The sequence below is a fragment of the Impatiens glandulifera genome, chromosome 7 (genome assembly GCF_907164915.1).
Source record: "Impatiens glandulifera chromosome 7, dImpGla2.1, whole genome shotgun sequence".
Lineage (NCBI taxonomy): Eukaryota > Viridiplantae > Streptophyta > Magnoliopsida > Ericales > Balsaminaceae > Impatiens > Impatiens glandulifera.
The window spans coordinates 44,713,138-44,731,164 of record NC_061868.1 but is presented as its reverse complement, the minus strand read 5'-3'; the positions used below and the strand labels follow the sequence as shown (position 1 = coordinate 44,731,164).

General features: G+C 27.7%; 2 protein-coding genes across 3 annotated transcripts; one reads left to right on the top strand and one right to left on the bottom strand.

The window, feature by feature from the left end:
* The first annotated feature begins 5,737 nt into the window (after window positions 1–5,737).
* LOC124910428 (uncharacterized hydrolase C22A12.06c-like) lies at window positions 5,738–6,943 on the top strand. Of its 2 annotated transcripts, none has more exons than XM_047451068.1 (5): window positions 5,738–6,029; window positions 6,107–6,205; window positions 6,289–6,330; window positions 6,397–6,628; window positions 6,755–6,943. In XM_047451068.1, the coding sequence occupies exons 1-5, from the start codon at window positions 5,793–5,795 to the stop codon at window positions 6,766–6,768; spliced, it is 624 nt and encodes a 207-aa protein (XP_047307024.1). In that variant the 5' UTR covers window positions 5,738–5,792; the 3' UTR covers window positions 6,769–6,943. The 2 variants fall into 2 exon arrangements, with proteins under 2 accessions (XP_047307024.1, XP_047307023.1); XM_047451067.1 differs by having other exon boundaries at window positions 6,708–6,943.
* A 5,398-nt stretch (window positions 6,944–12,341) lies between these two features.
* Window positions 12,342–15,081, bottom strand: LOC124944823 (transport inhibitor response 1-like protein). Its single transcript, XM_047485171.1, has 3 exons — window positions 14,037–15,081; window positions 13,435–13,936; window positions 12,342–13,354 (listed from the first exon to the last, which is right to left on the bottom strand). Exons 1-3 carry the CDS (start codon window positions 14,618–14,620, stop codon window positions 12,590–12,592), a joined length of 1,851 nt encoding a protein of 616 aa, XP_047341127.1. The 5' UTR covers window positions 14,621–15,081; the 3' UTR covers window positions 12,342–12,589.
* Window positions 15,082–18,027: the final 2,946 nt, after the last annotated feature.

The following is an 18,027-nucleotide window of genomic DNA, read 5'->3' as shown; positions in this document are numbered from 1 at the left end:
AAGTTGCGGAAACGTACCTGAATCTGGAATGAAGAACGGTTCATTAAGTCGTTCTTCGTTATTCTCTTCTTCTTGATCTTCTCTTGATCTTGGATCTGGACCTGAATCTGAATGTGGATCTTCTTGTTCTAGATCTGAACCTGGATCGGATTGTCTGATGTGGGTGGGGTTTAAGTCTTCCAACCCTATATCGATATCCCTTTAGGTTCTTGAGAGATGAACCGAAACATTTTGTCTGATGAGAGAAACAAATTGGTAGGTTATTTATATGGGTTGGGGACCTAGCCCTAATATACCCATTTATTATTCGGCACATCAACGAAATAATAAATGGTATTTCTGTTTCTACACAAATATATCCCCATATTTATTACAGATGTCTAAATAAGCTCCATAATCTTTATACTTTAATATATCACTTTAATTGGGCTTTAATCTTTATTATGATAACAACTAATATACAATTATTAAATAATATATGTACCCAAATATTGGAAATAATTTCAACACTCACTAGACCGAGGATCAAACATGTCCTTAACTGTGATATTTTTACATATAGCAATGGAAGCAAACTCATGATACGTCGTAGCTAGACTTTGGATACTACACCAAATGTCGTCCCAAAATCTAATCGAAGGATCATCCCCAATAATGAATTTAGAATGCTCACAAAAACTTTTCCACATATGATAAATTCTCCTCCAAATGTTATACCCCGCTGGATAATTAGACATTTTGGTGAACCAACCAGACCAATCTTTTTCATACTACATCTAATTATCGATGTCCAAAGAATATTCGGTTCCATTGCAAATCTATTACACCATTTTGATAGAAGAGCTTTATTAAGAGAAATAAGATCTCGAATATTTAGACAATCTTGATCTCTAAAATATTTAACTTTATCCCAATTAACTAAATAACAAAATGATTAGTTAGAAGATCCCCATAGAAATTTACGCATTATTCTTTTCATTTTCACCGTCACACTCTTGGGTAGAATGAATAACGACATCATATATGTGGGCATATATGACAACACAATTTTAATGAGGATTAGCCGACCCCTTTTCGAGATTATTTTACTTCTCCATTTAGATAATTTAAATTCCATTTTAGTGATAATTTAAATTCCATTTTAGTGATAAGTGATTAACAGGTCTCAAAGGGACATTGGATTGTAATTTAACAAAAGACATATCATGATAACGAGATATGTTTACGGAAATCTACTAATTCTAAACCCCCACACATTTGATCACTCTCTTCTGTTTTCAAGTCATACACATAATTAACTTTAGCGTGGAATTTTTTGTTTTTAATTTAACCTATAAAATTTTACAATTTTATGATTTTTTAAGTTTGTAAATTACTTCGATATTACGATTTCATAGAAACAAACTTATAAATTCAAAAATAATTTATTTGAATAATCTAATTGATTTTACAATTATGAGATTTTTAAATGTTATTTATTTATTATTTCTTAAATTGATTGTATGGTTAATTATATATAATAAATATTCTTTACAACGATTTTAGGTACTGGATTTGAAGACTCTAAAGAGGAGACTGGACTTGTTTTTTAATGGGCTGAATAAAAATAAAAGGGAAAGAAGAAATGGGCTTCTTAAACTTTTATAATAATGGACTAATGGTCTTTATGAAAGTATTCCATAATAATTTATTATTATTTAGTTGTCAATATGAAAACAATGCTTATAATAATGGCTAAAATAATGTAAAAACGCATTTACGATGGTAATTAAAAAATATTAATATCATTTCATTAGTCACATAGATGGACAAGGTTAGGTTACAACTTGGTCAAATTTGTATTTTAAGGTAAATGAAATTACAATACATATAGTACAATTTTACTACAATATATATTAGCCCACAAATTATAATGAGAACCATATTGAATCATATATATTTTTCTAGTCTAATATCAAATCCTAAATTATACAATAAATTGAAATATTGATTTTTCAACCACATATAGGTTTTTGAAAATTAACGCAAAGAATTTAACACATTTTGTCGCATCATTGCTATCGGCAACCGAGCTAAATATACTTTCCTAAGATATAATAGAATTAGTTATGTCTCATTCTTAAAAAAAAATATAATAAAATTAACTATAAGCTATAAAGATGTTTATCTAAATAAGTAAATAACAACAATTGAAATCTAATATTAAATTAGTTAGTTATAAAATAAATAGAAATTGACATTTTATTGATAAATAAATTGAAATGAAGATCAATAAATAATATATATATATATATTATATTATATTATATTATATGATGCTTAATTTTGAAGTGTTTGGATTGCCGTGTTGAGAGTTGTGGTTAATTTGAATATATATATATGTGAGAGTAAATGGATATTTGGGTCGGATTTTGGGTTAACCCGCCCATAAACGATTAAAAATAAAATAAAAAATGTTATACATATGTTTCAAACTCGCAACCTAATAAAACAATCGCAACCTAATAGAACAAGTACAACTCGTTAACCAATCAGGCTAATAATATTATATATTTTAAATTCAACATCAAATTTATGAACGCGGACATTATAATAATATATTTTTATCCGTGTATGCACAGGGATCTTCCTAATTAATTTAATAATATTTGTAGTTTCATTTCTGATTAATTCTGCATATGATGTATTTTTTTTATTGTTTTATTTATTTATAACGCTGCATTTAAACCCTGTAAATTTATTATCTCATTCAATAAATATTTAATAAAAGTAAACTTATTTTAGAGGAAATCACGAAAAAAAACGACAAATAATTAAATATTTTTGAGGAAATCTTTAGAAAACGACAAATAGTTGAATCGCACTATAAAGAGAAAACGAGATATTAATATTGAATTATTGTATAAAAAACGACAAATTAGTAGTTAAATAGTTGTGTCATAAATAGATTATTCTAAATTAATATTATAATGAAATTATTCTTTTAATATATATATATATATAATTATTGCTAATATATATATAAATTGGTGAACATTTTATTAATAATTATATTACAATATACTTTTGTTATTAAGTTTATATTTATTTATTTAAATTGAACACTTATATTTATTTTTGAATTTTGAAAATGGAAAATCTCTAAAAGTGTGAATTAGTTAATAAACTACTATGAATAAGATGATGTAATCTATTTTCCTTATCCAACCAACCAATATTTGTTATTTATTTGAACTTGATCAAAATATACTAATATAGAAGGAAGAAAATAATTTTAATTAATGACATAATTATTCATGAAAGTTTTTTTTTTTCTATTCAACTATTCTAAAATTCAAAATTTGTTTAAAATTCACAACATTTGTACAAAATTTTGATCTTTCAAAATTCGAACTAATCTTTAAAGAACAAATTATAAAAGTGTTAATTATAATAAATTTTTGTCTTAAAATTTAATGCATAGTTAATAAATTACTATAAATCTCTGTGAATTTGATGGTTTAAATTAAATATTTTAGAGAGTAATTATATCAATAGTAATATAATTATTTAAGTAAATTTTTTTCCATATCCAATCAAACTAAATTTACCATTTATTTGAACGTGATCAAGATACAATGGAAATATTTTTAATTAATGACATAATTTTTTATATAATTTTTTTCTATTCAAACATCATAAATTTACTATTTATTTGAAACTAACAATCTAGAAATTGAATAAATTTAGCAATCATTCATCTCTTTTGGCCTTTATTTATCTCTTTCGGTCTTTGTAAGAAAATTGAAGAAATTCAAGAGTTCAAATTCTCCGTATGACAATGCTGACTAAAGTATAAAGGAGAGATTTATGATAATCTAAAATACGTCACTTTGTATTTATTCTTAATATATAGTATTAATTCTTTTAATCACAATTATACTAGTTGAGATTAGACGAATTAATTTTTGTATATTAAGAACAAACTATTCAAAAAAAATATTTACCTTTATTCATGTTCCTGCTCAAATTATATAATTATTTTAATGTACATTTTTAGAAGAAAAATAAGATTGGTACGAAGACACTCACATTTCATAAATTGAGTCCCACAACAACAATGATATATAATGAACAACTAAATTAAAAGTAAAAACAATATATATAATTTGAGCAGAGCATGAATATAGGTAAATATTTTTACAAACTACTTCTTATTTTCTTTATAATTTGATCACCAAAGAATAGGCATGGAAAATTTCCGGGGTAATCGGATCCGAACTGAACCAGACCCGATTTTGCCCAGAAAAAAACGGGTATTTAAATTACTCGAAATATCGGTTCGGAACAGATGGGTACCCGCCCCGAACCGAACCAGACCCGATTTTTTTAAAAAAATTATTTTTTACTTATTTAACTAATTTTAAACCTTAATGCATTTTTAAATTTTACATAGGTTTTAAACCTAATTTGGATGAAATTGAACCAAATTTTAATATTTTAAAATATTTTAAATTATTTGATGATACATTAAAAAATTAATTCATGTGTTTTTAAGTATTAAAAAATTATTTAATAAAAACAATTATAAATATTATATTAAATAAAATAAACAAACAGTAATATATATTATATAATATATATATAATATTTTAAAAAATATTATTTAAAAAAAATATCATTTTCTCTCATCCATCCCTACCGACCTTTCTTCCTCATCTTCAATTTTCTCACATTTTTTGTTTTTGTCTATATCATTTCCTCGCCTGATAATACTATTCCTCTTTCCTTTAATTCCTGTAGGAATGAAACGATACAAGTTACAGCAGAACCGAGCAGAACCGAATAGTGAAAATAAAAAATAAATTATTTTTGAGTACTCGACCGTCAGTGCTAAAATGCCGTGCTAAAATGCCATGCCTACCAAATAAACGCCAATTACCCATGTATTCTCTCTTAATTATTTGTAAGGAGGAAATGATCGAGTTCAAGAATGTCAATATCTCGCAAATATATATACACAGTAAGTTTTTATCAATTTTCATCATTAAATAACATTTAATTATGTGTTTATAATAACATAATTTAAACAGGAAAGAGATAGAAAATTAAATATGAAAGAGTAAACTCAGGGGAACAAAAATATTGTATATAAACAATTGTTAAAAATAAACTTACATGCAAAAAATGAATGCAGATTTGTTATGGACCGTGAACTAAAATCCGGTATGGACCCTACAAACAAAAAAAAAAAATTGTTACGAGAAACTTCGAAGAGAAACAAGTGTTACTACAAGTTGTCTTTTGTTTTGTTTGTTATTCTAATTAATAGAATATTAGAAAACATTATAACAATATTTAAAAAATCTATTTGAAAGGAAATTTAATAAATATATTAAATGATAATATTTTAATTTAATTTATAAATAAATAAATAAATAAATGTAGATGATAAGGAAAAATATCAACAATTAATATAGAGTTTATAAGAAAGGTGAAATGAATATAACATTTAATTTAGAAAACTGAAAACATCATATAAGTTTAATTATTATTTTTATAATTGGGATTGTAATTATGATAAAAGAAAAATACTTTTTAAAATAATCCATTATAACATATTTTATTTCGAGATTGACATGTTTTTGACAATTAAGAAACATGTTTTCATTTGAAGAAATAGATAAATCTAGACACGGCTCTTCCGTCTCCTATAAGACGACACTCCGATAAAAATGGAAAAACTTATAAAACAAGAACAAGAACAAGAGAGAAGGAAAAGATTCGTTCTTTATTTATTCATTTGAAGAAACATGGGGAATGAAGGCAAAAGGGGAATCGAAATCAAGAGGAAACCAAGGATTCTCTGTCTCCATGGATTTAGAACCAGCGGAGAAATCCTCAAGACACAAATCCACCGTCGATGGCCTGAATCTGTAATCGACAAAATGGACCTCGTATTCCCCGATGCCCCATTCCCTTCCCAAGGAAAGTCAGAGGTCGAAGGAATCTTTGATCCTCCTTATTATGAGTGGTTCCAATTCAACAAGGTCTCTATCTTATCTACTCTACTTTCTTCTTCTGTTCCAATTCATGAATCTCAAATCAAATTGATTACACTGTTCAGGAATTCACTGATTACACCAATTTTGACGAGTGTCTGGCTTACATTGAAGATTACATGATTAATCATGGACCCTTTGATGGACTACTTGGGTTCTCTCAGGTTCCAAGTCATCTACTTTCTTTCTTTGTGTTCTTAACTTCTTAGATGATAAATTTGTTTGAAGTCATAATTGGGCCATACAGGGGGCTATTCTATCAGCTGCATTGCCGGGTCTTCAAGCCAAGGTATGAAAATTGAGATACAGAGTAGAGTGATTTCGTGTTTTTGATGAGAAAAAATGTCAAATATAGGGAATGGCACTTACAAGGGTGGATAAGATGAAGTTCTTGATAATAATAGGAGGGGCGAAGTTACTAAATGCATCTATTGCGGATGTTGCTTATTCATCCCCGATTCAGTGTCCTTCACTTCATTTCTTAGGTGAGAAAGATTACTTGAAGCCGCGTGGGACAGTTCTTCTTGAATCATGCATTGATCCTGTTTTGATTCACCATCCTAAGGGTCACACCATTCCAAGAATTGGTATGTAAAGCTATCTGCTTCAAATCAATTCTTTCTTTTGATAATTTGCTAACAAAAGATCTAATCCTTTGCGTTACAGATGAAGATAATCTGCCTGTAATGCTGAGTTTCATTGATAAAATTCAGAAACTGGTTTCTGAGGATTATCAGGAAGATCTCAATGATCAGCAGCAACAGCAACAGGAGGATGAGGTGGAGGCATCAACTTAAGATTATTTATTTACAAAGCAGATTAATTATCAATTGGGAAGAAAACAAGTATATGTATTAATATGGAACATTATTTTCATAAATGAGATGTATTTACTTCATGCATTCACCTGTTTTGAATAATGAATGAATTAAGTCTTAAGTGATCCTATTATTATTATTATTATTATTAAAAATGTGTTATGATAATTTGCTGTAATATAAGTCAAAGTGATTGACTCCTTCCATGATCTTCTGTAAATTGGTATAAATGAGTATCCTAGAATGAGTTGACAATGAACCTAAGGGATCCTCCCTTTGGGTGGAGCCAACCAATGTATTGAGGGTAAAAAAATGTGATAAATTAGTAAAAAAATAAAATAAAAATTGTTTTCGTTACTCAATACATATCTAGCCCAAATTATTGAATAATATAAGTTTGAGTTTGATAAATTGAATTTAGGTAATACAGATTGGGTTTACCAGTTCGATACTTCGATAGGTGGACAAAACCCTCTAAACCGAATTGTTTAAACGGAACTGAAAATCAACAAAAAACCGAATAATCCACTATTCATAAAGTAGTAAAATGGAACTCAACATTGATCATGTAGCAAAAAACAGAGATTTAGAAATTGTAGGCTTTGAGAATATTTATGTTTTGTAAAAGAAATAAGATTTTCCATATATTTGAACCAGTCCAATAAGAAGTCATTAGCCCAACTGTTGTTCAATCGGGTCTATAATAACAATCTCACCTGATCGTAAAGTATATTGTTTGTAATTCAATTTCTCAACTAACATATTTTGTTTGTTGATTCTCAATTAACTTATTTTTTTTATTTTTTTTAACTCTTATAACTAATTATTAAATATATCATAAATTTAATTATTTATATTTTATATATTTAAATTATTGTATTTTAATATATCAATCTAATTATTTTTATAAATTTAATTATTTATATTTTAATATATTTATTTAAATTATTATTTTTAATTTGATTATATATATCTAAATAATAATTTATTTTATTTTAATATATATTTTATTTTTATATTAATTACATTAATTTATATTTTTAAATTTTTCAAGAATGTCTAGCTATCAGTCCAAATTCCTTTTGTTTCTTTGCACGGTAGTTACCTAACTTTGTAATTTGCCTGCTTATCAACTTGCAACTTATCTAACCTAACATCTGTAATACATAAAATTAGCGAATTCAAGACATTTGTCTTCTTAAAAATTATTCTTAACACTTAGAGACACAATCATAATTAAACAAATTTGAAAAATCTTCTATATTTATATATATAATGTATGTAACACTAATCTTTATAAATATTAAAATTGTTGCTAACATGATTCCCTCATTCTAGAAGTTATTGAATTAATCATCCAATATCTTTTATAAAATTAATAATTATTTAAAATATAATATTTTAACAACAATTGAAACTACTGATATATAAAATTAATAATTAATTAATATACTTTCTATTAAAAAAAATACATATATATTAAAAATGAAAAAAAATCGTTTAAGCACACAATAACAAATAATAACATAAAAAAATATATATACTTAATAAGTTATCGAGCTCGTAGATTCTCGAGACTCTACTGACTTTCCTAAACGAATATGAGAAAGTGTCGTAATAATAACATTATGAATGATCGGATAATCGACTACGATCATTGAAAGTTTGACAATTTATCTTCAACCAAATATTCCACCAAAAAATAATTGTGATGGTAGCCCAAATATGTAGACATGTCATATCAGTCGTATCAATCCAAACTTCTCAGCAACTATTCAAAAACTTGGATATCACATAATTAATCTCAATAATATTCCACAAAATAATTAAAATACTAGTCACACATCCACAATGCAAAAGTAAGTGAGTTGTCGATTCAACTTCTTCATGACACATACGAATAGCCATAGTACAACTTTTTTTCATGCACATATTATTCATAAATTTTTTTATCGTGAATAACACTTCATCTAAATAACGATATCTTAGATGAAATCTTTAACTCAAAAAGTTTTCCCAAAATAAAAAATAAAAAATAAATAGAATCATCTTAGCGAACAACTTATAGCAATTACTCACATTGAAACTATTCATATTTTGTCAATACATAATGTCTTGTTCAGACGGGGACATGGACACTTGCTTGCGTCCTACCAAAAGTAAAACTTTATTATGGAACGAAATCTCTATAATGTTTAACCTTCTTCAATATCTAATTCGGATAGCGAAACCATTAGACCGAGAATCAAACATGTCATTGACTGTGATATTTCTACCTATACCAATGGAAGCAAACTCATGATACGTCGTAACTAGACTGTTGATACTAAATCAAATGTCGTCCCCAAAATTAATCGAGCAACTATCTCCACAATAAATCTAGAATTAAAATACGAGTTTTTAATATTATATTTTCAAGATTTTTAATAAATATATATATTATTTTAATTTGTTTTAATAAATAAATATTTATATATATATATATATATATATATATATTTATATATATATAAATATATATATATATATATTATATCAAGTAATAAATAGTTAGCAAGCTTGAATTGATGTATACTTTATATTTATTTTATTTTAAATTTATATAATCAAATTAAAAATAATAATTTAAATAAATATATTAAAATGTAAATAATCAAATTTACAAAATAATAATTTAAATTGATATATTAAAATATAAATAATCAAATTTAAAAAATATAATATATGTATATATATATAATATAAATTTATGATATGCTTAATTATTAGTTATAAGAGTTAAAAAATAAAATAAAAAATGAAAAACTGAGGTTGAATAAATTAAGTTAATTTGAAGATGAAGGAATAAAATAGGTTATTTTAGAAACTGAAATCCAAACAAGAACTCATCCCTAGTTGTGGCATGTCATTTACTTGAAAATACTTTGCATTTAAAACCTTCATGCGGTAATCGAATAAATTGATGCAATTTTTTCCGCTTTCACCTGGGATCGAGAAATTTAAAATATGTTAATCGGGCTATTTTATTTTTGATGCCAATAATTAAGAATTGTTTTTCCCTACTTATTCAAAAACCAAATTACAAGCTTACCATAAAAAAATGAGTCGTTGGAATAAGATTTCTAATATGAATATTTGTACGCTTTGCAGATATATATAGTGTCATTCTAGTGTTCCATTTCTTAGTACCATGACCAAAATAACTCTCGACAACGTCATTTCTTCCAAATTGATGTTCCAATATCTTCTTGTCATTTTTCTCCACACTTACCCAAATACAAACTTCACTTTTTTGACGGGCTAACTAAAACCTACTTTTTTTTCCCTTTTATCCTGCTATCTTTGCTTGGGCGGAATGATATTTATATGTTCTGTACCGATTCTCAAATCGAACCAAAAATTTACAATTTTCTTTAATGATGGTTGTTCAAGATAATTAATATATATACTTATTTAATTAATTATTATTTTTTTCAATAAAAAAATTTCTTAATCTTCTCTTATTTAATTAATGCAATAATTAGAATCATTGATTCTAAATGATTGATATTTTGATAATTATAATTATAGAAATTATTTTATTATTTATATTTTAAATTTAAATTTAAATTATTTTATAATTTATATTTTAAATTTAAATTTAAATTATTTTTCGGTTTCAGTGTACTGCAAGAAAATTCATTCCCAATTGGGACATGAATGGTTTATATTTAAAATCCTTGTCGGGATTGGGGCAGGGATGATAATGCGATTTCCCGAACCGAACCGGCACATTGTCATCTATAGGTATAAGGGTTAGTTAATATAATATATTTTAATTTTTTTATTAATACTTTATAACATATCGAAAGTTTTTTATAGAAAAATTCATACATTTGTCTTACATTCATTTTGATATACTTTAATTTCGGTACGGTATCAATATTATACATTTAATACCTAAAATACATATTAACTTAAACAAAAAAAAATAATTTAATATGATTACAACATAAACATTACACAAAACTAAAAATTGTATATATTTCTCATAAAATAAAATATTCATTTTAAAATCTAACATTCTTAAAAACTATCGGTTACAAAATTGAAGTCAACAAAAATAGATATAAATATAATTTTCAAGTTAGACTAAATTGGAGGCAAGAAAATAAGATTTAGAACGATTTTAAATCTTTTTGCATATATAATTTTTTTTTATATAAATTGATAATTTACTTCCCGTTAGATAATAATAATAATAATAAATTTCAATCATGTTTTTATTTGAGATCAACTTCACAAAATATTAATCTTCGTTAGAACAATTTTGAAAAAACATTTTATAGTAAAATAAAATTAATTTTATATCTTATAAAATATAATATTTAAAAATTACATATATATTGAATAAAAATTATATATGTAATAATATTATAATATAAATATATTTTTGTTTGATTTTTAATAATTATATTTTTTAATTAAATTAATATAAATTTATTTATTTTGTTATAAATATTATATAATATATTTTTTAATTTATAAATATTATTTTCGTATTCCTGATATACAAATTTTTTTAAAATTTTATATTTTTACCGTAATAATAATTTTAGTATCCGTATTATATCTTATATAATTTTTTGGTATACTGAAAAAATTTAATATTTTTTTATATATTGCAATACAATATTTTTTATTATACAAGTGACTATTCATTATTCATTATTCAATATTAATTATTTATTTTAATTTAAAGACACCATGTCATCATACCGTACACGTGGACCACCCAATTAAGGTGCGAATGAGCTGTCTGACTCTGACATGGTTCTAGTAGTAGGTTCAAGACCTCAGGTCAATGACGGATGGCATTTTGATCAAAAGAAAGGAACGGTCAGGATTAAAAGATGCTGGGGGTGATCGTTTATGCCCTTATTTCCCTTTCCATCCTATATTATGGGTCAAAAATTAAATAAATACAGCCTTCAACTTTCTCATATTATTCAAATATACATCTCAACTTCTAAAAGTTAGGGAAATTGACCTTAATTTAGCTCTACAAGCATCCCCACCCCACCACCAAGGGCTATCTTATCTTGTGGCTTCAAAATCTTTCATCACTTATTTGCAGATTGAACTATTCCTTGAGATCTAGAAGAGAGGAAGAAGAAATTAAAGCAAGAAACCATTGAGTGATGATTTGCAGGCAGAGTCAGATTCCACTTAGAACATTAAAGAATTGGAAAAGGGCAGGGTCCTTATCTATAAAAATATATGTCAAATGGTGGGAAAGAAAGATAAAGAGGAAAGAGGGGTCATTGGTTTTGTACTTGTACAACACTTTCCAAACATCATTAATGGGGTCAAATTTATCAAATTCAAGACCACAAAAAAGGGCACATGCATTTTTGGCATTTATTACCCAATCCCCCCAACATTTCATTTCCTAAATATTATTATTATTATTAATTAAAAAAAAAACATCTTCTTCTTCATCAAGAACAACAACATCAACAACAAAAAAACAACAACAACAATTCATCTGAAAATAAAACCCACCCACCCAAATTCTAGCTAGAGAGACGTGTCATTTTGGACATCACCAATTTCAAACCCCACCCCAAAAAAACTCATACATTTTGAGCAATTTACCCACCCACCTTTGTTAAGAGAATCTGATCCATCTCTGATTTAAAATGAATAAATTCCTAAAACCAAATCTCCAGTTTCATCTCAAACAGAATTTCACAGGATAGTGACAAATCTAGGAGCGTCCGACCTAGGTTGTGGCTCGAGAGAGCGATACATGTACAATATGTCTACATTGTCCCCCGCAGGCTGATCTACTCCATTCTCATTCATGATCTCCACAACTAACTCTGGCAATCGTCGTGCCAACTCCTGACAACCCTCGCGGGTTAACCTACAAGACGACATCCACAGAAACCTCATGTTATAATAATGATGCAAACCCGATAGCAAAGCAGCATTCCCAAACGGGCTATCTCTAATCTCCAGCTTCTGCAATCTAGGGCACCCTTCAAGTACATACTTCAGTCCCATATCGCTATCACCCGCGAATGCAACTGACAGTGTCTTTATCAGTTTCCCGTATTCGCCAATGTAGCTGAATGCCCTGTCGGTTAGTAAACCGGAGATGGCAAGCCGGGTAAGCTTCTTACAGTTCTTGACTATGGCTCCGAACCCTTCGTCCATTGGTTGACCTGTAATATGGTCGGGTCTATGTCGACCCATTATACAGAGACGGAAAACAACTAGATCAGGGCAGTTGTTGGACATTGCTATTACAGCTGCGTTTGTCATTCGCTGGCAGAAATATAAAATTGATTGCAGTTTTCGACAACCCTCGGAAATTGCACGGAGGCCGATGTCCGAAACAGGGCCTTCGCTATCTTCTCGTGCATCGATTGGGAATACCCGGAGCTCGCGAAGATCTTTACATGTTGCAGCCACTTCCTGAAGCCCCTCGTCGCACACTGAATCAAGAACCTAAAAAACCCAAAAATAAAGGAAATAAATTTACTTTGAAGAAGAATGAAACAACTAATTTGAAACAACTCTGTAATTACCCAAAAGATCTCAAGTCTATGGCAATGTCGAATAACCGGCTTAAGTTGCTCTGCTGTAATGTTGGCGTAACTAAGATTCAGCACGGTGAGGCTAGCACAGACCGGATAGATGGCCGGAAGATAGTCCGGCAAGACTTCCCGGAATCCTGAGAGACAAACTAGCGACTTGCAAGCTGCAAAGGCGGAGGCATAGTCCGGTTCCTGTTCGACATGTGCAATGATCTCAGATGGGCTAAACGAACCAGTACCAAGATGTGTGAGCTGCGGTGCTCGTGTAATTATCCGATAAAGCTGACCAATCGAAACGTATCTATTCATCCGAAGTTTCTTTAAGGAAGGAGATCTGGCAACTAGTTGCTCGAGTGCTTCGAAATTTATAGGGCATTCAATGCAATCAAAGATTAGAGACTCCAAACAAGTTTCACCTTCCGGGAAACAAGAAATCCAATCAAATTCATCATCAGCAACCTCAACTTCAATTAGATCAAGCACTCTGAGTAGCCTATATATATGAATTCAACATTTGAACTAATTCAAGATCCATTCAAGAACATGACAATTAGATCTATGAAAACGAAATCAAACCGAAATTGGGTATATACCTGCATTTACTGGTGATGAAAGAAAGCCCATAAGTTCCAAATCCTTCACAGCAGATAAGCACAAGCTCTTTGAAAGAAGGGAAGGAAGTAGCAATCATTTCCAGATCTTTATCTTTAAGATACATACGCTTAAGACAGATCTTCTCCAACCCACGATACGAATTTCCCATTGCTTTAACCCAAGGCATGAAGTACGCTCCCCAATCGTGAGGCATGAGATTGAAATCGGCAAACCTAGGTTTTCCCTTAATCGTCACCGCCCGTACGCGGCGGAACCTGTCGGTAACGCGGCTGGGTGATACTGCATAACAGTTACCAATAAAGAGTTCCGATCTGGTAAGAGCCTCCGCTCGGTACCATGATTTGCAGACGAGGGACGCCGTGTTTCGGTCTCGTCGCGAATTGAGGAAGTGGAGGACGTTTTCTAGAACGTTCTCGAGCACCTGATCTGGAAAAGGCGGCGCGTACTCTCCGCCGCAGAGGGTTAGGGATTTATTGTTGCCGGCGATTGATGATAGATCGGAGAGCGAGGGACTCTCGTCGTCTTCTTCGGACATTTCTGAGAGATCCTCCTCTTCTCTCATGTGGGTAGTCGTGAATAAGCTCTGAACTGGAATTAAGCTTGTGGGTATTGTTGAGATACAAAAAAATGATCGAATCTAGGTTGTTTCAGATCATAGCAGGAAAAGATTTGAGCTTTTGGAGAGAGAATCAAATGGGGGAAGAAGAAGAATATTAAATTCGTGTGTACAGGGTGGAGAGAGAGAAAGGCAAATGGGGGAAAGAGATGTAGAAGAAGAAGAAAGGCCTTTGTTTAATTTCTGCACAGAGTCCACACTCACTCACTCACTCACTCACTCACACACTCTCTCTCCAAAATCTCCATCTCTGCTCCATAACGGGATTCTCCATGCCCATCTGCAAATTCCAATGGCCATCCACAACTCAACCTCCATTATTTGAAGGGTTTTCTCCACAATCTTTGTCTTCTTCCCTGAGTTTTCTTATTCTCCCCCTCTCTTCCTTTCATGTCTTTTACCATCTCAATTCAATTTCACTTGTTTTTTTTAATTAGGAAAACTAGTAAGGGTTAACAAACTATTTAACCACCTAAATTATTTTAATTTTTTAAAAATATTATAAATTTTTTATATTTATTTAATAAAACATAAATTATAATTAGTTTAACAAAAAAAAATAATAATAATATATATATATATAAAAGAATAACTTTTTGTTTGTTTAGTGCATCCAATTTTTATCCAATTATACTCACTTTAAATTTTTGTTTTCGTTGTAGAGTGAGAATCGAACCGGTAACATTTACGGATCTCGATTTTTTTCACTAAAGCATTCTCGGTTGGTTGAGGTTAATTATTATTTTTAATTTTCTCATTATTTAAAATAAAAATTATTTATCAACCCAATAAAAAATTAATAATTTACAATATATATATATATATATATATATATATATATATATATATATATATAAAATGGTTATAAAAAAAAGATTAAAATGAAATAGTGGCTCATGAGGTTGACAATTGACATCCTTTTGTCTTGTATATCTTGGATGGAATTCCTCACCTCTCACTTTCACTTATCCTTGTACCATCCTACTATATATATATTTATATTTTTTTTTATGAATAACTTTAGTTTGAGTTGTATGATTGAGGCTTTCTACTATTCACTAATTACTTATAAAGTAAGATAAGATTTTAAAGTTTGAGCTAATTATTATTTTATGTTTGCAAATTCAGTCTATTCACAAAGACTAAATTGATAATAATGTGTTTGATTTAAGCTTGAATGTTTATTTTGATCTTTAGTTAAATGTTTACATTTATAATATTTTGTTTTTGTCATTGGATGACAGACACACATAAAAAAAAAAAAAAGAGTAAAAAGCTATTTTGTATTCAATTGTTTATTGTCAAAGAAGGTGCTAACTTATCTCATCATCCAATATTAAAGAAAATCATGGACATATAATATATTTTATTAATTAAAAGGTCCCTAATATACACTCCATCAATCATATCAACCAAACTAAAAAAAAAAGGAATGATAATTTCCTTGGCTGAAAAAGATATTACTTTTATTCTCAACCTTTTTTTTCTTTCATCAAAATTTATTGTCACAATTTTTTTTTTTTTTTAAAAAAATTGCTTGTAAATTAACAAATAAATAAAAGCAAATTAGACAGTTGGATTGTTGTAGGACATGCTCATAATTTATTATGAATCAAATGGATTATGTTGCAAATGGTGGCTAAAATTTGGTCTTATGATGCAATTATTTAAAGATTATAACTATATAGATAATTTAGAAAAATGTACTCATAATCATCTAGTGATTTATTTAAGTTGAGAAAGCTTATCAAATAGTAAACATCTTTATAGTTTAACAATAATTTAAATTTATTACTAGCTAAAATATATAAAATCATTTTTTTTCATCATCTTCTTGCATAAGTACTCCATATCCTGATATTGTTTAACCTGTTTGTACTAAATAAAAGTTGTAAAGACAATTGATTACATTTCCTAACTTTCTATTAATACAAACATTAAGGTTTAAAAAGTATGGCTATATTTTTCAAGTCATACACATAATTAACTTTAGAATGCAATCTTTTATTTTTGTGTTAACCTTAAAATTCTACAATTTTATGATTTTACAGAAGGATAATAAATTAGTTACACTTTTCCAATCCTAATTTTAAGATCTTAAGACTTTAAAAGTTTGTAAATTACTTCGATATTAGGATTTTATAGAAATAAAGTTATAAATTCAAAAATAATTTATTTAAATAGATGAACTAATCTAATTGATTTTATAATTATGAGATTTTTAATGTTATTTATTTATTAGTTCTTAAATTGATTATATAGTTAATTATATACTGTATATAATAAATATTCTTTAAAAGATATTCTTTAAAAGTAAATTCTTACCAAAATTAAACTCTTAATTTTACAACGATTTTAGGTCCGGATTTGAAGACTCTAAAGAGGAGACTGGAATTGTTTTTTAATGGGCTAGTTTATTGGAAAAAAAGAATTAATGGGCTGAATAAAAATAAAAGGAAAAGAAGCAATGGGCTTCTTAAACTATTATAATAATGGACTAATGGTCTTTATGAAAGTATTCCATAATAATTTATTATTATTTAGTTGTCAATATGAAAACAATGCTAATAATGATGGTTAAAATAATGTAAAAAACGCTTTTATGATGGTAATTAAAAAATATTAATATCATTTCATTATTCAAGTTTATATTTATTTATTTAAATTGAACACTTATATTTATTTTAGAGTTTTAAAAATTCAAAATTTGTTTAAAATTCAAAAATTTCTACACAATTTTAGATTTTCAAAATTCAAACTAATCTTTCAAGGAAAGTCTCTAAAAGTGTTAACTAGTTAATAAATTACTATAAATATTTGCTAATCTATTTTCCTTATCCATCCAACCAATATTTGCTATTTATTTGAACGTGATCAAGATATAGAAGGAAGAAAATAATTTTAATTAATAACATAATTATTCATGTAATATTATTTTTTCTATTCAACTATTCTAAAATTCACAACATTTTTACACAATTTTGATTTTTCAAAATTCAAATTAATCTTTCAAGGACAATCTAGAAAAGTGTTAATTTGTATGAGCATAGTTAATTAATTACTATAAATCTCTATGAATTTGATGGTGTAAATTCAATATTTTGGAGGGTGATTATATCAATAGTAATATAATTATTTATGTAGATTTTTTTCCATATCGAACCAAACTAAATTTGTCATTTATTCAAAGTGATCAAGATATAGTAGGAAGGAAATCATTTTAATTAATGACATAATTATTTATGTAATATTTTTTTTATTCAACCATACTAAATTTACTATTTATTTGAAACTAGCAATCAAGAAATTGAATAAATTTAGCAATCATTCATCCCTTTCGGTCTTGGTAAGAA

Excerpts from the sequence above, each read along its gene's own strand:
- LOC124910428 (XM_047451067.1), top strand. The coding sequence starts at position 5,793 with ATGGGGAATGAAGGCAAAAGGGGAATCGAAATCAAGAGGAAACCAAGG. Across the intron at positions 6,206-6,288 it reads GACTACTTGGGTTCTCTCAG|GGGGCTATTCTATCAGCTGC; the intron begins GTTCCAAGTCAT and ends TGGGCCATACAG. Across the intron at positions 6,629-6,707 it reads TCACACCATTCCAAGAATTG|ATGAAGATAATCTGCCTGTA; the intron begins GTATGTAAAGCT and ends TTTGCGTTACAG.
- LOC124944823 (XM_047485171.1), bottom strand. The coding sequence starts at position 14,620 with ATGAGAGAAGAGGAGGATCTCTCAGAAATGTCCGAAGAAGACGACGAG. Across the intron at positions 13,937-14,036 it reads TTCATCACCAGTAAATGCAG|GCTACTCAGAGTGCTTGATC; the intron begins GTATATACCCAA and ends TCATATATATAG. Across the intron at positions 13,355-13,434 it reads ATAGACTTGAGATCTTTTGG|GTTCTTGATTCAGTGTGCGA; the intron begins GTAATTACAGAG and ends TGGGTTTTTTAG.